The sequence below is a fragment of the Pyrus communis genome, chromosome 6 (assembly GCF_963583255.1).
Source record: "Pyrus communis chromosome 6, drPyrComm1.1, whole genome shotgun sequence".
NCBI classification, from domain to species: Eukaryota; Viridiplantae; Streptophyta; class Magnoliopsida; order Rosales; family Rosaceae; genus Pyrus; species Pyrus communis.
In genome coordinates, this window is record NC_084808.1 from 16,401,142 (window position 1) to 16,421,084 (window position 19,943).

At 35.8% G+C, this 19,943-nt stretch overlaps 2 protein-coding genes across 2 annotated transcripts; one reads left to right on the forward strand and one right to left on the reverse strand.

Moving 5' to 3' along the window:
- Positions 1 to 10,107: 10,107 nt before the first annotated feature.
- Positions 10,108 to 12,820, reverse strand: LOC137737735 (auxin-responsive protein IAA14-like). The gene is made up of 5 exons (XM_068477286.1): positions 12,551 to 12,820; positions 11,977 to 12,212; positions 11,286 to 11,421; positions 11,071 to 11,132; positions 10,108 to 10,462 (listed from the first exon to the last, which is right to left on the reverse strand). The coding sequence occupies exons 1-5, from the start codon at positions 12,811 to 12,813 to the stop codon at positions 10,425 to 10,427; spliced, it is 735 nt and encodes a 244-aa protein (XP_068333387.1). The 5' UTR covers positions 12,814 to 12,820; the 3' UTR covers positions 10,108 to 10,424.
- Positions 12,821 to 18,720: 5,900 nt separating this feature from the next.
- Positions 18,721 to 19,857, forward strand: LOC137736128 (uncharacterized). The gene is made up of 3 exons (XM_068475454.1): positions 18,721 to 19,112; positions 19,350 to 19,679; positions 19,794 to 19,857. The coding sequence occupies exons 1-3, from the start codon at positions 18,721 to 18,723 to the stop codon at positions 19,855 to 19,857; spliced, it is 786 nt and encodes a 261-aa protein (XP_068331555.1).
- Positions 19,858 to 19,943: the final 86 nt, after the last annotated feature.

A 19,943-nucleotide genomic window follows, 5' to 3' on the forward strand; every position in this document is an offset into this window, starting at 1 on the left:
AACCGTTTGTAAGGCGTACTGCGTAATGTGCCCCCTTCGTCTTTAGGGCCCAGTTCCCCGCGGATTAGGCCAAGAGACCCAAAATCCTTTAGCTATCTAAGCCTTGAAAAAGGCCATTGTGGCTACTTCTAGGAATCCCGACGTAAGCCATCGTGCACCTAGTTATACCAGGGTAGCCTGGCTTATCCATGTCTGGATATTTGGAGTGTAAGTTTATCCTCCCGCCTTAGAGAGCAGACCCATGTGGGTGTCAGGGAATTGGTTTACCATTTTGCACTGGAGAGCAATTACTTTATCCTTTCACATTGGAGAGCAGACCCATGTAGGTGTCAGGGAATTGGTTTACCCTCTCGTACTGGAGAGCATAGTTGGTCCCTCGAGGGGCGCAATTCTTGCGATGAGTCCTTAAGAAATGCGTGATCTTCTTTTGAAGTACAGAAGTGATCAGTTGTCGTAAGTATGTAATCGAGCCAAGTTGTAGATTACTTCTGAATTCCTCATTGAAAGATGAGTGAAACGAACGAGAACTTGGTTATAAGGTATGAATTGCATAATAACTGGATAGTCCTCGGCTTGTGAGGTGGTGCCCGTCGAGCTGCTTGAGTCTTCAGGCTTTGATGTAGCAGGAGGTCACACATGGTACTTCCTTAGATTGTAGGAGTTCCACTGCTCTTTGATCATTTTGTCGTTTCATGATGGCAAAGGTGTAATTACTCTTATCGTCTACTCTGCTGATCTTGTACGAACCTTCCCAGATGAGATCCATCTTTTTGGAGCTTTCTCTGCGGACAGTGATGAAGGCTTTTCTTATGACTAGATCTTCAAGTTGGAACTACCAAATCTTGGCCCTTTTGTTGTAGCTGGAGAGGAGCTGCTACTAGTAGGCTGCGATATAGGTGATGGTCTGCTCGTGCTTCTCATTTGCCAGAGCTAAGCTTGTGGCCATCTCCTTACTGTTCTGCTCAATGTTTGGTAGTAGAGCAGTGATACTTGGCTTGATGACATTGGGATGAATGATTGCTTTTGAGCCAAATGCCAAAAAGGAATGAGTCTCACCAATTGCTCATCTTTTGGTGGTGCGATATGCCCATAAATATCGGGGGAGTTTGTCTGGCCATTTTCCCTTCTTGTTGGTGATGGATTTCTTAACGCTGTTGAGAATCATCTTGTTGGATGCTTTGGTCCGCCCATTGCCTTGAGGATATCTTGGCATGGACATGTGCTGCTTAATTCCATATTTTTGGAAAAATTTCACCAATTAGGAACAATTGAATAATAAATCAATTAATTAGCTAATTAATAGAATAATTTCCTAATTGATTAGCTAATTAATATAATAAATGAGGAATGATTTGGGAGTTACCTTGTGGAGAGGATTTGATGATGATGGATGAAATAGATATTGAATTGTTACCTATTTTGAGCAGTTTTGACTTGGTTAAGGGATGATTGCCCACTGCTCGCACATGGGAATCCCGTTGTGCCTTGAGGGTAATTTTGTCATTTTCACCCAAAAATCCACGTTTCGTCTTGTGATTATTTTTGGCTCCACAACTATGGTCTGATTAAAGCCTTACATGCCGCCCTCCTCGTCCTCAGAAGCCTCTCTACCATTGGCTCCGACGAAGATGATGGTTTTGAATTTTGGGATATAAAATTTCGAAATCCATGAGATTTTTGGTGTTTTTTTTCTTCTTTGGATTGAGAGTGAAAATAGAGAGATATTTTTTTTTTTTGGGAAGAAGAAGAATAAAAAGAATTTGGAGAATTAGAGAATGAGGGTTTAGAGATTGCGAGGGGTGGTGAGTGGTGGTTCTAGAGATTAGAGGAGATAGAGGCCCTGTGGTAGGGTGGAAAAAGAGGGGGTGGGCCCCTTTTCATTTTGTTTTAACTTAATTTTGTATTTAAGTTTTTTTTATGACGTGGCAGATGGATATCTACGTGTCCAAGTTTTGGAAGGAGTATGTTGACGTGTAATGGGGTCCACTACTGCCACATTAACTCTTAACGGACCAATGGATAGAGAATGTAAAAGAGGTATTATATTGAAATAAAATAGTACGTGAGGTATGAAAGTGAAATTTTTTGAAGATGTTGTATGAGGTTGCAATAGACCTCAAACATGAGGTGGTAAAGTATAATTTACCCAAAATTTTGTTTCCCTTCTATTTGAACTTTTAAAGTGTTTTTTATAGAACTCGTGAGGTGTTTGTTCTTATTTACTAACCTTGTCAATATGGACTAAAAAAATAATTATATTTTTGAATCTTTAGTTGATATATATATAGGCAATGAATGAGACATGCATCCATTAATTACTTGAAGGCTAATGCTAGGGATACCAAATTTTTAAACCAAATTTTGTAAACAGTATGATGTAATTGTTAATGATTGAAACATTACTTAAGTGTTGATTAACGTGCTTATTTCTTATTAGTGACATGTCATATGTGTTGCAAATTTGGTCTACGCATTACTCTTTGTTGAAGGTTAAATTTGAATTGGAATAAATGTCTAAAAATTGACCCACACATCTACTGGCTAGCAATTAAAAAGAAATTAACAACCAAATAGAAATTGGTAAAAATTGGATAAAATAAAAAAAACACATGGCAGCAAACTTAAGACCTTTTCTTTAATTTTAAACAACAGAAACCATTACTTTTGATTAAACTTATTGATCATTTAATCAAAAATTTAAAAATTTATACTCTTACGAAAAGGAATTTCATAATTTTAAAAATTTAGACTCTTATGAAAAGAAATTCATAAAAAATGAAAAGAAAAAAAAAAAACACACACACACACACACACACACATATAACATTTTGAACTCAGGACCTCGTTAATTTTAGGCATCAAGAAGCACCACTTCTAGTTAAACTTCTTAATCATTTGGCCAAATTTTATAAATTTATAACCTTATAAAAAGAAATTTGTAAAAATTAGAAAGTAAATAAACATATAGCTATTTGAACCCAAGACCTCCTTGTTACATTTAAACAACATAAACCACTAGTTCTAGTTAAACTTCTTTTCATTTAACCAAATTTTATAAATTTATACTCTTATGAAATTATATATGGATATAACACCCGAAATAAATTTGGTGCCCCCGATTTTTTGAGCTTCGAAATAATTGTTACTAACACTCTAAAAAATCTCATTTTGCACTTCTCACAAATGTATTTTTCTTTCTAAAGATAGCATTTTTGGAGTGCAAAATGAGAATTTTGAAGTACCAATAACAATTCCCTTGTTTAATATTTTTCTAAAATATTTAATATTAAAGTTAACTTTGGTTAGTTAGTGGGACACGTGGTAAGCTATAAGATGGGTGGTGAGCATACCCTAGAGTTAATGGTACTGAGCAAAAATGCTCACTTCCATTGGAGATGCTCTAAAATGTGTTTCGGTCATCCTCGTATATGGGATGACTTTTTATTTTTCATTTTGTTCCAAATGTTTAAATATAGTTTTATATTAAACTCAACATCAATCATCCAGTGTAGCAAATCAAAACTTGAGAAAATTTTCTATTTTTGTTGAGCTTTCCTTTTATTTTAGTGAGTTTTAATGAAAATGGCTTCTTTAAACTTTTAATTGACAAAAAACCATTTATTAACTTTATTTAATAAGAAAGGCTTAAACTTTGTTTTAATGAAAATGACAAAAATTTAACATACTAATAATAAAAAAAGAACAAATACTGACATGCAGGTCCTACGTGTCACATCACACACACTCCCTCACTCCCTCCACCGTTCAACCTCCTTCTCTCTATCCCCCTGAGTCCCCCCTCTTTCGAATACCCATCAATTTTCTCTTTCCTTTCACTTCACACATCGACAACAACTTTTTCTCTCCTTTCTCCTTTCACATCTCCCCCGCTCTCTCATGTCACCTATTCTCACTCCATAAACAATTTATTTTCTACTTTTTATTTTATCATTTGGCCATTCTTTCATAATTTTTTAAGAACAAACTAATATTATAAGGCCAAAATTAAATAAAAATTTCATTATTCAGTTTTGTAAACACTAAACTGTCATTATTTCTTAAACTAAACATTGACTATATCTTAAATCGAACACTAATACTATCACTATTTCCTAAACTAAATACTAACTATTTTGTAAATTGAATACTGACTATTTCTTAAACTAAACACTAGTATTATCACTATTTTCATAAACTAAACACTGATTATTTCTTAAACCGAACACTAATACTATCACTATTTCGTAAACTAAATACTGACTATTTCTTAAACCGAACACTAGTACTATCGCTATTTCGTAAATACTAACTATTTCTTAAACTGAACATTAGTATTATCACTATTTCGTAAACTAAATACTGACTATTTCTTAAACCAAACACTAACTATTTCGTAAACTAAACACTAACTATTTTTAAACCAAACACTAGTACTACCACTGTGTTTTATGTTGAACACTAGTACTAAAAGAGGTTCAAACTTTGAAGCTCTCTTATCATTATCATATGAATCACTGGTAATAATGCTTATATTCTTATAGAGTTAGAATAATGATTTTCACATTCCTATTTGTTCTTTAATATTTCTCTCAATCAATTTATTTGACTTTCCTTTAATTTATTCAATAACAAAAGCATAAATGAAAGATCAAAAGCATCAGAAAAGCTAAATGTGCTTTCATTGGGGATCATATTTTAATATTCTTTACTTTTAAGTTTTAGCTGGTTAGGGTTAAAATTAATAAATAATTCCATAATTTGAACATGGGGTGATGATGTGAGGCTACCCCACATGTAGGGTTGAGTGGTAGTCATGTATTGATGTCAATAGGTATTGCATATTTTTTCTCTCAAATCTCTTTCTCTCGGTGAAATTTTTTGGGGTTTGTTGATTGCAGTTTGAATGGATTTGCTTGGCCTTCTCTTCTCTCTACCCTCACATTCTCTCTCTCTCTCTCTGAACCTTTTCCTTCCCAATGAAATATTTAAAAAAGTAATTTGTGTGCTGCCTTTGCACTACATGTTGGTTTTCTGTTGAATTGGTAGATGCTTGCTTTTGCACTACTCGTGTGCGCTTACACGTGCTTTGGGTTGGATTAGTTTTTGTGTTTTTTTTTTTTTTTTTTTTTTTTTTTATCTATTGTCTTTATCAATAAATAAAGTTATTAAGTGGTTTTTGGTTAAAACTCAAAGTTTTGAAACTTTTTTTCATTATTTTTTTTTTCTTTTCTTTTTGAGGTAATGCCTTTATTAAAACATATGCAGAAGTACACTACAAATCTTGAATGAGAACATCCTAAATAAGGTTGGGAGGTATCCTCGAACCAAATTATATAGTAGTGAGGAAAGGTGAGGTTCCCTCTGAAAACTAATTGGCAATATGGAAATAACCTAACTACCTATAAGCATATGCAGTGTTCCTCATTTTCTCGATGTGGATTGATACTCTAAACACACTCCCTCACGTGTGATAAATTTTCAAGACTAACACGTGGACAACAAAAATCGGATGACGTGAAGCACAAGTGTACGTTTGGCTTCACACGCAGAGTAATTTGTAGGCAGTATAGAAAGTACGCAACTACTTATAAACACATTCAATATCCCTCTTGTCCCGATATGAAATTGATACTTTCAACAAATAGTTTATACATAAAGCAAATTTTGGCTAGCCAGTGTGCATGCAACACCGTTGCAATGACGTGATATATGCAGAAAGTCCACTTCCTGCCACTCATACGCCTGCGCTTTGGCATCCTCAATCAAAGAACCGAAGGCCACTTGTTGTGGATTAGGTATGGCAGACCACTTGAGAAGCATCACACTCCAAAACAAAGTGGAGTAGTTAAGAGACGTTGCCAGCTTCAGCCCTGGTGAGTGTGACTGAGGGTTTAAAATATTTCATGGACCCTTCTTTCTTTTAAATGGATTGACACTGACATTTGATAGACTCCCAAAATCTTAATTACAATTAAATACTAATTACTGAAGTCAACGAAAGGAGATATTTGTTACTAGATAATATGTTAATGTTTGACTTATTATTGTTTGGGAATTGTTATTGGCACTTCAAAAATCTCATTCTACACTTTAAACTTTGTATATTTTGAAAGAAACATACACTTATGAGAAGTTTAGAATGAGATTTTTGAAGTACTAATAACACTTCCCTATTGTTTAAACGAATAACCAAGAAACCATGCGCGGTAGATGCCTTAGCTGGTGCTTAAATTCAAGCTTAAACATATCCTAAACTGTAGGCCCAAGCTCATTTATTTGGGTTCCACTTAGACGCGCTAGGCACTTGTATTATACTACAATTGTGAAACGTAATTTGCTCGTTCAAGATCAAGGGCCTGGTTTTTGTGTGTTTTTGTAAAAACCAATATTGCTCATAATAGTTTTAGTTTTTTTTTTTTTTTGCGATCAAGTTCTTAATAGTTTTTGTTAGAAGCGCTTTTAGGGTTAGTTTGACTCGTTCGGTAGAAATTATTCTTGAAAACTTTATTTGGACCAACATTATTTTCTTCGAAAACTTCATTTTAATCCTTGGCAAATATGATTTTTAGATTAAAATCATGAGTAAGATCAAAATCTAATTTTAGTCCCTTCATACATTAATAACCTCATTTATTAATTATATTTTTATTTTTTAATTATTTCTTTTTTTCTTCCTAAGTTTTAGTGTATTAATTTTTTTCATTATAATTATAATTTTCATTTCATTTGTCGTAAGATATTTTGTTGCAAACATTTAGATAAATAAATTTTTGTTATACAATATATTTCAATGTACTTTGTCTTCTTTATTTAGGTACATTAAATTCATTATAATACATTTCGATGCATACATTTAGGTACACATATTTCGGTACATACGTTTTGATACAAACATTTAGGTATATTAATTCAATATAATACATTTCAGTGCATACATTTTGGTACACATATTTAGGTACATAAATTTAATATAATACATTTCAATGCATATATTTCGGTACATACATTTCGGTACTAATATTTAAATACATTAGTTCAATATAATACATTTCGGCACACACATTTCAGTAGTAACATTTAGATAATTAATTGAGTCTTTCAAGTTTGAAGAATATTAAATAAAATTAATAAATTAAAAAACTCTTTTTTGGTAAAAAATAAAATAAAATTTGTATATTAATAAATTTAAATCTTGAATGGGAGACATTAAATAAAATGCACATTAATTATTTTGAATTAAGGACACATCAAGGAATTATAATTAATATGTAATATAACACCAGGTTTATTTTAAATTTCAATTTTCTTAAAAGACTAAAGATGAAAAAACCCCTTATTTTCTTTGCGCCCAAAACAATGGACGACAAGAGTAGAGAAGGACGCGCGACTAGTTTCATTAGAGGAAGGAGAGATGAAGAGCTCAGTTAGTATTGACTGTTATAGAATCAATTCATTATAGCATCGACAGATCATCTTCATGTTATTGTTCAACCGTCAATAGGACATTGTTAATGTTATGACATCAATTTTTGTCGTTCGCATCGTTGTGTGTATTACTATCAGAACGTGACATTTCGACCCGCTTGTACCGCGTTAAGGTTTTTGAGTTTTAGACGTATGATTCATAACCCCTCAGGGCCTCAGTACAGAAGATACCCATTGAACATAGTTATACATGATTAGGCTGCAAGCCCAACGATTTTCGTAATGAATTTGGGCCTCTGATTTTGATATTTGAGTAGCTCTATAATGGCATATACAAACTTGTTTAGTGCTAATCCGAAATAAGAAGATCAAAACAGGCAAAATAGCTTACAAACTTGACAAAATAAAAAAAATTGTCATTAAACATTGGAGAAATTAGAATTTCCTGCATTTTTCAATACTTTTTAGTCCTTTTTAAGATTAGATTAGGAGGCTTTGACCAATTGCCACATCAACATTTCTCTATTTTAAAATTACCTATAATTAGTTTAAAGGCAGCTTCACTTCACCTTGTAACTAATTGCCTACAATCTAGGAAATTAATTTTCCGGTCCTTTAAACTCCTACGCTTTAATGACTCTTTCTATAAAAAATAATTAAAATTCCTCATTATTAGTAAAAAAAAGTAATGAAAACAAACGTACCAAAAATTCAAATGTACCAAAATCAAATTTACCAAAAATTTAAATGTACCAAGAAACCAAATGTACCAAAAATTCAAGTGTACCAAGAAACCAAATGTACCAAAAATTCAAATATACCATAAACCAAATGTATTCATCTTATAAGTAACCAAATATACTGATATAATCAAACGTACCGATATAACCAAACGTACCTAACAACGAGTTTTTTTACATTCTATTTAATTAACTAACATAAATATTTCAATAAAAAAAGTGAATAGACTTCTAAGAAAATAAAATGAAATGATATTAAGCACAAAAATTGTAGAGAAAATGACACACCCTGACCTAGATTGAGGCGTGCTGGCCGTCACGTGAGGATGTGACAGAAAATGTTTAATCAATTTTTCAAAAGGAATAGATGTTTAATCTATGACATTTAAAAACAAGGCATCTATATCAAAATGCCCCTTAAACATTTTCCCTATATAACTTTTCTTTGTCTTTCGACTCTTTCCTTTAACCAACCCATTCCATCCTTTTACGGGCTCATTTTGAATGACTGAAAACGTTTTTAGAGAAAATGTTTTTGGATTTCAAAAGTATTTACAGTTTTTATTTTTTATTTTTTTATTTTTATTTATATAAATTAACTTGCATTTTTGTTAAAGATTGATTTTAAAAATATTTTTTTTAAAAACATTTTCAATCATTTGAAAGTATTTCCCAAACAACCGCACCCGATGTCTAATTTTCCATTCGATATATATAGCATGTGAACGACCTAGTTACCCTAATTATTGCAGCTTTTTTTGGTCCTCAAAGTAATGGCTTTCAATACAATCCACTTTTTAATAACAAATCGGGTTTTCAGCTTTTAGTTGTAAATCCTCACTTAAAAGTTTTGGGCGAAAGACTTTCAAATTTTAAGAAATTTCGGCAAAGAAACAAATCAACCATAAAAAGTTAAATGAAAGAGATTAGAAATGCACCATATGAGTATTGCAAATGTATATGAGAGGAATTTACAATGACTACTTGGAGTAGTCATTTACATATCTCTCTTACACATGCACTTTTATAAATTATAATGCTCAAGTGGTGAAAATTTTAATCCCTCCGACTTGACTTTGTGTGGATCGTTTAGTTTGTATAAATCCCTTGGAATTTAGAAGTCCCTCATCAAAACATGAGGGTAAGTTTGAGTGAAGAATGTTCAAGTATTAAGGCATTGGTGCCAAGTAAATAAGAATGGATTACAAAATGTTAGATAAGAAAAATTAGAAAGGTACCATATGAGCATCGCAGAAATCAAAAGCGAGCAAGATTTGCAAATCCACACTTAATAGGAGTCATCACGAATCTATCATACATGCCTTTGTTATGCCCATGTCATACCTTTTTAATCCTCGTTTATAATATTTTATGATCAATTCCTGACTAACTTCAATCCTCATAGAAAATTCTTCACCATACATATTCTTAAGGAAATAGTGGGTTCGTTTCCTTCCCGGTCATTCGATTCTAGTTGCTTTATGCTAAACCAACCTGTAAAAAAATTGTTTTCCATGTAAGATGAAACATGGGGATGCCAAACTGTCGGATCCAGCAAAATCCATTTATAATGGGAGAGAGAGAAAAGAGAGAACATACAGACTTGTGATTTGCATTATCTTGAAAAGATAAGTGCTACATAAATATTGGCCCAAATCAAATGTTAGTGATCCCATAAAATTCAATGAAAAATATTAATCAACATATAAATTATGGAACACCAACCACGTTCACTTAACATCGTACATCCACTAGTCAGATACAGATATCTTTTATTATCAGAATTTATAATTAAACCAATGGAATATAAATTAAGGGCCATGAATATGAAAGCTCCCATCAACATGCACATGGCCTTGTTCCCTTCCCTCACTTGCCTCAGAGAAAAATTATTACAAGATCAATACAAATCCCCCACATTATTGAATTGAATACATGAAAGGAAATTAATCAAGAATCTTTTGGTGGAAAAATAATATAAAAAAAGGTAGCATTAATTTAAAGGAATAAAACACACAACAACTATGACAACGAGTCCAACACCAAAAAAATAATTGGGTAATTATAAAGAAATCCAATAGCAATAAACGAGGCAGCAGATCAGCAGACCACTAGGTTAAGTTTATTGCTTCTTGTCCATTACAAATGTCCAGCATCTTTACTATCTATATACCATCACCACATAAAAATACAGACACATCCAAAGAACACACGCTGCAGCTCTCTCTCCATCGATCCATTTTCTCTTGAGGATCGAGCTCAGCTTCTGCCTTTGCATTTCTCCATAGCTTTTGGGGCTGAAAGTAACCGAAAGAAAATACCATCAGAATATAGGGAGAATTTTCTATAAAATGATATTTGAACCTAATTAATATTGAGATTCGAACCTAATTAAGACTTCTCACTTACAAATAAAGGGAATATATGGATGAATAAAGTTAAGTTTTCTAATTCAGCCATGTTCAAAGAGAGGCAAACCAGGTGGCACACAGACTTGCGTGAGCAGGAATTGGGGTGCAACACGAAGTGATGTGGTTTGAGGAACCCCCAGACTTAGTTGCAGATTTGGTGATTGAGGATAGTTAAGGTTCTGATTGCTCTTCTACCTACTATGAGGTATTGGTGACTCGTTTTTTCCTTTGATTTCACGTTGAAAGCTCCGGCAAGTTTTTTTTTTTTTTCTTTTTTTTTTTCAAGGATCACTTTAATTTAAACTTGATATTCTTGTGTACGGTATTTCCTATCATTTTAATGAATTTCATACTTTCTATAAAAAAAATGTGAAGTTTTCTATCAAATTAATCAAAGAGTTAAAAATACAGACATATATAGGCAAATTACAAAGACCATCCTATCAGAAAACAATAAATTAGCCTAGAAGACAGAACTTTACGTGGGTACTTACCAAGTCCAATTGCTTCTGATCCTTTCATTATTCGCAAGCGCTTGCATGAATCAACGAACATCCTGCATACAAATTAAGTTGAAATATATTTGTCAATTAAGTGTAGCAACTTTATTATTTGAAAACGAGAATTTGTTAATTAATTGAACTTTATTCTTTTTTCTGTAATTATTATTTCGTTTAGGGTTTGTATACAAATAAGATCATATTCTTACCCCCATGGAACATCACCCACGAGCATCCAATCACCATCCTTATCTTCATAGGTCGGCACATACTCAGAACTGTTAAGAAGATCCATCAACTTGCTCTCATTCATGAAGTCTATCATTCCTTGGGTCCCATAGTAACCTTCAGTCAAATATTATATATGATAAGTAATTAATTATTTAATAAAATTTTGTAATATTACAGTGACAATTAACAAGCTAGGTTGTAATGATCCTGTACCAACATCTATTTCACACCTGACTTTAGTCCAATTTGTTAGAACAGCCTAATGTGCTAGCTACCTCTCTAAACCAAGTTTTAATTTTGTTTCCCACAATTTAGATAAGATTAATATATTATAGGGTTATATATTATCGTTTGTGTCGAAAGAAAAAAAAAAAAAACTAAGACTAATTTTGGTATAAAAAATTGTTAATAGTTCTAAACTTCTTCAAGATCTAAAACAAGGTAGTACTACAATTTCTAAAGGAACAAGTTAAACATGCAGACGACATAATTTTTTAAAGTTTTTCCCTTGTCAATTTATTAGATTCAAAATTTTGTATACTTTTCTTAGTAATTAAATTTGTTTTTGGGTTTAATATTAGTTCTCAGTGTATTAAGAATGAACCTCTTATGTTATTGTGAGTCCAAGAGATAAAAGAACTAGTTGAATTATGTATAGTGTCAACTTACCGGTGGTGAAGGAACTGAACATCTTGGTTAAGGCATTAGAGAGCTCTTGGTAGCTCTTGTACATCTTCAAATCCACCTTACGGAGATATGGAGCGCCATCCATGCAAACCTTCACAAACGCAGCGCTGCAGCCACCGCCGCCGCTTGCCTTCTCAGTTTTTTCCTCGCTGGTGTTCTTTTGCGACATTATGTTCTTTCGGTATGATCGAACTGGTGGCCAACCCACAACTTGTGCCCTGAAAATAATGGTTTAAATTTGATTAATTAATTACCCCAATAAATATATATATATATATATATATATATATATTTGTCTGACAATCATCTTATACTAGTGCATACAAAAATTTAGGAAAAGCCCTAATTACTGTTTAAAATTTGTTTAAAATTTAAAACACTATCCAAAATACCAAAGAAAAGGAAAAAAGAAACATAGAAACATAATTAAGAAAATTGGGTTACACAGAAGACGGCGGATCCTCTATGGATACCTTGTGCTTACAAGCAGAACTGCTTCCTTTCAGACTTTTAACTAAAACCAGAGAAAAAAAGGACAATAGAGACTCCCGCTTACTTGGCCGGAGGCTTTGATGGATCTTTTGTGCAAGAAAGAAGGTTGTTTTTGTCCTTGGAAGCAATATTTTTTACATTGCCATTCAGATCTTCCTTGGACTGAAGGTTGAGCTTGAGATCAACTGTCTCCGAGAACCCTCTCTTTCCAGTAGTCTTGGCAGTCTCCGGCTCGGCCACAGTAGTAGTACCGCCACCGGGAAGCCCTAGGCACAGCTCAGTCTCTCGGAGGTTCAGATCACGCTCAACTCCAAGCATGCTCGTCATCTTCCGGCTAACAAGAAAATAGAGATTTTGAAGAAAGTGCTTTAATAAAAAGCCTGTGAGGATCTCTAAGCTTGCGTTTATATTGGTGGTGATGTGTAGAGCGGCTTTCGCTGCTGCTTCTTCTTTCTTCCGTCTTGTTGCGTTGTTGTGTTGGTTTTGAGCTAGGAGAGAGGGAGACCCCCAACACAATAATATAACTGCGTGGGACGCTTGTGTCTGTGTTTGTATGTGTAGGTATGTCAGATCGAGTTTCTGATGGTATGATGGTTTGACACGTGGAGGGTTTGGGGTCGTTGATGTTGTGGAGTTGTTCTGAAGGCTTGATGGCAATCATTTCCCTACGGGGTTAGATTTGGAGGTAGTGGCTAATACGGCTCTCGCTTTTTTAACATTGTTGATCCTTTAAGCTAGCTAGCTGTTTGTTGTTTTGGTTTGAGAGTTAAACGTCACAAGCATTGGGAGGCAGCGGTCAGATAATTAAATTCACTTGCAATCCGAATAGAGTTACAATTTTTTTTCCTCCTATTTAAAAACCATTATCATTTTTTCTGGAATGACCTCAAAACGAAATGTTTATCCAATAAACGTTGGAGTAGAATCTAAACGAAATTTGAATGGTTTTTACGTTCTTATACACTGACTTCTTGGTTCCAGCCTCGCCATTTGCATGTAACTAAAGGGTCTCCATCTCTTACGCATTTAAGAATCAAGCTTAGAATGTGGCACATGGGATCAAATGAAGTTTTAATTTGAAATGTCCTTCGGGGCTTAGGTCGCGGCCGAAATTTTGGTTGATTGGCCACAGATGCACTGTTCAGTAAGCAAATCCGTTCACTAACGCAAGTAAAGCGAACCATCCAGTGGACGTAATTTTGGTAGAACGGTCATAGATGCACTGTTTTGTAAGTGAACTTGTTCACTGACGCAAGTAAGTGAATCTACCCACAACACGAACGCAAATGAATCCATCTATGGACACAAATCTGTCCACATATATGTCCACAGAAGCAAGTAATTGAATCCATTCACGGATGCAACTGAATCTATCAATGAACACAACTCAGTAAGTTGGGCCACAAGAGATTTTTCAATATGATCGTCATACGAGGTGGTACGCTACGTATCTCTATATAAATGGTGGGTTATGTGCGTTAAAAGGTTAATAACTTAAAAATTAAAATTTTCCACCACTTGCATAAAAACACATGGTGTACTATCCGTATTTCCGTCACAACTAAAAATTTCTCTTGGACCACAGGCACAAATGCACTCCTCATTTGGTCTACATGAAGAATGCCAGAGTTTGGTCAAAACAATTATATCTTATATTAAGTTAATCGAATTATTATTGGGTCATATCACCTCTAGTCTATATAGGAACATTTTTAAGCTAACAAGGGTTATTATATACCGGGATCATAATCGGACCATCATTTCGAGAATCTCAATCCGTCTACTATTATATAATAATATCAGATTTGGATAAAAATGTTATCGATTAAGAGGTCTCAAATTCTAACCTTCCCTCTCTTGTTGATAAAAAGAAAATAAAATAAAATCTAAAGAACTATAGGTATCGCGAAAGAAGTTGAGTTTCTACTATAAAATCAACTGACAATATGGAGAGTAGCTCAGCTACTTATAAGCACATGCAGATCCCTCATCTCATTGATGTGAGATTCATTCTCAACATGCCTCCTCATGTGTGACGAATTTTGAAACCTAATATGTGGACAACACAACTTGTGTGATGTTGAGCATGTGTGGCCGTTGAGCTTCACAAGTGGACAACATGCTCTGATACCATGAAGAAAGTTGAGGTTCCACTATAAAACCAATTGGCAATATAGAGAGTAGCCAAACTTACTTATAAGTCAATGTAAGGTCTCGCTTCTCATTAATGTGAAATTCATTCTCAACACAACCATTCATGTGTGGCGAATTTTCAAGTCTAACATGTGGAAACACAACGAGGTCACGTGGAGCATGTGTGACCGTTTGGCTTCACATGTGGGACAACCTGCTCTGATACCATGAACAAAGTTCAGGTTCCAACATAAAACCAATTGGCAATATAGGGAGTAGCCCAACTACTTATAAGTACATGCAAGGTCCCTCATCTCATCAATGTCGGATTCAGTCTCAACACGCCCCTTCATGTGTGGCGAATTTTCAAGCCTAACATGTAGATAACACAACTTAGGTGTCAGTTCCCTATCAACCATGTCCAGCTTATAGCTATTGCTCAGAAGGCCTTAAGGCTGCCCTTAAGAAAGAAGTTTTATGATATGCAGTCTAACGAGTTGCAAGAATTAGTGATTGCTACTACCAAGTATGAGAAACTATTGTTGGAGGAACAACAAGTAAAGCACTCATCTAAGGTGCCTCCTTTCTACAAAAGCAAAGCTACCATTCACCAAGTTGAGTTTGAAGGAGAGCCAAAAGATAATAATGGCCATGAAGGAGAGAGAATGGACGTGTGGATGGCGGAGATAACTACCCCTTTCAAACCCTTGACCATAAAGGTTTTAGTACAGCCAGTTAAGGACCAGAAAGTGGTCACGAATGATGATGGATTTGTCCCCATGAAACCCCACAAGTACCCAAGTTATTCCTTTGACTTAACCAGGGCAACAAAAATCTATGAAGAATTGGTGCGAGCAAGAGTAATTGTGCCCGACAACACCAAAACGCTGGCTAAGCCCGAGGAATTAAGGAGAAAGAAATATTGCAAGATGCACTACACTTTCAACCACTCTATTACCAATTGTGTTTAGTTTAGAGACTGGAAACAAGACCTCATTGTTAAAGGAAAGTTGTTGCTGGAGAAATCGCAAGCCAACATGATGATTGGCACTGACCCCTTTCCAGAAGTCCTAATAAATATGATCAACCTGACATGGGTTGAGAAAAGGAAATGCAAAGCCACTTGGGAGGTAAAGGCAGAAATGAGGCAAGTTGATAGGCCAACTGAAGGGGTTATCAAGTTGCCCGAGAAACCCAAAGCAACCATAATCAAATGAGTAGTTTTATGTAGTCGATGCCAATGTGAATGTGAGCTCGAGGTCCCGGCAATAGAAGCTGATCAAAATAATAGACAAAGAAGAGCAAAAACCCCATTGAAACATCATGCGGGCAGATAAGAGGGAAACATCTAGGAATGTTTTCCAACAGTTGGGATGAGACTCTTAACCAAAGAGCTTATCAGAAGTGTTCAGGAATTACGAAGCTTCTGAAGAGGTGGATGACAGAAAGGCCAAGATGCCCAGATGGGTGGATGTGAGGCCACCCCAACCAAGCTATACCGGTGAAGATGTTAGAGTAAAAGGGAGGACCGTGAATCCAGTCACAAAGAAGAATCATGGCTGACTCAGGCATAAATGGTATGTGGTTGGAAAGGATGTGAGACCCGTTAAAGAAATGGGAACATAAAGCCCACATGAACTCATTGAAAGTCCCCACTGCCTCAGAAATCTTTGAGAATGTAAAGTTTAAGAAAGTACCTGATGTGGGAAGAAATTAACTCCATTGGAGAACTAAGAAGGAGGTGGAGAGGGCTAATAGCAAGACCGAAGGGGAAGAATACCATGTGCCGCAGAACCTCCATCCTGGGAAATACAGAATCTTGAGAAGACCTCAAGAAGATATGGTGGTGATGCCAACCCCAAGATTGAGCCTGGAACCAATATGCTTTGGAACCATCTCACCTAAGAGGGGATTGTCTGCACCAGTGCTAGTTGATACTCTCTGTGAGGTTCCAGAACAAATGGCAAACTTGAAATAACTCGGGAAGAGATAGTGCCCGAGTTGATGCTGCCCGCAGAAGCAAAAGCTTGGTTAAATGGATTCATAAACCATCTTGGGGGCAAGAAAGAGAACTTATCTAGACCTAGCAACTTCCACGTAAACATGACATATGTTTTATCTGCCATGTTTTGTGCTGAACATGATTAACCTACCACAATGGAGGGTGACTACTTAGCAACAGAATCTATGATGGCACATGTTAGTATCGAAGGGGTTGGAAAAAAAGGGTCGGGCATAATACATTTGCCTAAGCCCACAAAGAGAGAACTCGAGAGTGTACATGAACATGATGGTCTTCAGTCGCCCGAATTTGGCCATGACCAACCATCTCAAGTCCATTTATGTAATTGCTCATTTAGAGGGAGTGCTCTTCAAAAGGGTCTTGATTGATGGTGGAGCTGCAGTCAACGTGTTGCCTTACAAGCAAATGAAGATGGTGTACAGAAGTGAAGAGGATCTCATCCCCACAAATCTTACAGTTTCTAGTTTCTCTAGAGCCATCACCAAAACTCATGGGATATTACTTTAGAGGTTGACTTGGGTTCTAAACAGATTATGTTAGCTTTCTTCGTTGTGGACAGTACTTCCACTTACGGAGCTTTACTAGGCAGGGATTAGATTCATCAGAGTCTCTCTGTGTCATCTACCTTACAGCAACAAGTGGTTGTCTACCATAAAAAGGGGGAAGCAGGACCTGGATTTTGGGAGATAGTAGAGACCGAATCACGGCCATTCCTCCCTACAGCCAACGTGGCAGAAGCCAACTTTTACAATCCCAGTGTTGGGATTCTTCAATGTTCAAGAGCTGATAAGAACGGCCACCCGACTAAGGTGACGGCTCAGAAGCTTCTAAAATAAGGGTTATCTCTTACAAGGGAAGAATGAGATCGGCCTCAGATCATCACAATTCCCCAACACCAGTAATGTCAGAACAAAAAAGAAAGGACCAAATGGTTGCAGTCAGGTCCCTAATAAAAGAAAATTGTTGGTGTATAGGAAAAAGAGAAAACAAGAATGAGAGAACTCAACCGAAGAAGAAAAAGATTGAAATGGAGAGAATTCTAGCAGCCAGATAAATAAAGAAGAATTTTTTGGGAAAGAGTTAAAAGCAGCCATCCAAATGGCTGAATGTATATATAACTTGGATGGGCCAGAGGATTTGCCTGAGAATCCAAAATTAGTTGAATTCTTGTGCACAGAACCTGACAAGCCACACCAGAAGTACAAGACCCCTTGGAGACCATTGATTTGGGAACTAAGGAAGATACAAGGCCTATCCAAATCAGTGGTTTATTAGAATAGGAGGATCGGGCAAAAATAGTCAGCCTTCTACACGAGTTCAAAGACTGTTTTGCTTGGCATTACACTAAAATGCCAGGTTTAGATTCAACCTTAGTAGAACATAGAATGCCTATTAGGATAAGGTATAAACCTATCAAGCAAGCACCACGAAGGATGTCAAAAGAGATCGAGAAAAAGGTCAAGGGAGAAATTGAAAAGTTGGTAAAGGCTGGATTTATTAGGCATGACAAGTATGTTGAATGGTTGGCTAACATTGTACCTGTATTAAAAGCTTTAACTAAGGCGGTCCGATGTTGTGTTGACTATAAAAATATTAATGGAGCCACGCCTAAAAATGAATATCTGATGCCCATGGCTGACTTATCCATAGACGCAGTTGCCAAACACAAAGTCTTATCTTTCATGGACGGGAACACCAATTATAATCAGATAAAAATGGCTAAAGAAGATATTCACAAAACAACTTTTAGATGCCCCAGTCATGTTGGAGCATATGAATATTTGGTAATGCCATTTGGGCTAAAAAATGTTGGAGCAACATATCAGAGAACGATGAACGCCATTTTTCATGACTTGATTGGCCATAACATGGAAGTGTACATTAATGACATCATGGTAAAGTCTAAAACTGAATAGCAGCACTTGGTAGACCTCAGGCAAGCCTTAACAAGAATGAGGATCCATAAGTTGAAGATGAATTCAAAGAAATGTGTTTTTGGAGTAAGATCGGGCAACTTCTTGGGATTCCTTGTTCATCAAAGAGGTGTGGAGGTTGACAATAATAAAGCTTGGGCAATCATGGAATCACCTTCTCCCACCACTAAAGTACAATTACAGAGGCTACTAGGAAAAATCAACTTCTTAAGGAGATTCATTGCCAACTTGGCGAACAAGATTCAGCCGCTAACTCCTCTGCTAAAGTTAAAAGACAAAGAAGAATTTGAGTGGGCCCCACCACATCAAGAGGCTTTTGATAGCATAAAGGCTTACTTGGCCTCTCCACAAGTCTTTATGCCACCTCAGAGAGGGAAACCTTTAAAGCTGTATATCTCTGCTTTTGAGAAATCAATAGGAAGCCTGTTGGCTCAGAACAATAAAGGCAGGGAAGAACAAGCAATCTATTACCTCAGTAGAATCCTTATTGAAATGGAGGCAAGATATATACCAGTGGAGAAGTTGTGCCTAGCTCTGTACTTCACGACATGCAAACTAAGGCATTACATGTTACCTTGCCACATCAACATTATTGCCGAGACTGACGTAATCAAACATATGCTGTCAAAACCAATGCTAGCTAGAAGGATTGGAAAGTGGATTCTAGCACTTTTAGAATTCAGTTTTCAATATGTGCCTCAGAGAGTGATTAAAGGGCAAACAATTGAAAACTTCTTGGCTAAGCACTAAGAATCTTAAGATGAGATTATCAGCTTTCTGGGGACTTTGGAGGTAGCCAGTGTATGGATCCCATCAAGCAAAGCATTCTTGGGCAAAGAAGAATGGATCCAACAAGAGATAAAAAGAATAGCTAGTCTTTGGGTTACTCCTTGGAAACTATATTTTGATGATTCTTGCACTCAAACCGCCGCGGGAGCCAGGATTGTTATTATTGATCCCATAGGTGCTCACCATTATTATTCATTCCTCCTAGACTATCAAGAAACTACCAACAATCGGGCAAAGTACGAGGCACTGATAATTGGTCTGGAGATCTTAATAGAGTTGGGGGCAATTGAAGTTGAAGTTTTTGGTGATTCAGAGTTGGTGATCAATTAACTAAATGGAGAGTACAAGTGCAGACATATCGCCATGATCGGTTATTACTTAGCGGCAGCTCAGTTATTGAGTTATTGGGACACTGAAATATCGGTCAGCTATATCTTTGAGGGAGGAAATGCTATTGCCAATGAGATGGCACAACTGGCTTTTGGAGCATAGATCCAAGAAAGAAAGTTTGAAGGGAACATAGAGGTTCAATAAAGAATTCTCCCTTCTATCTTTGAAAGGGGATTTAGCCTAGATGT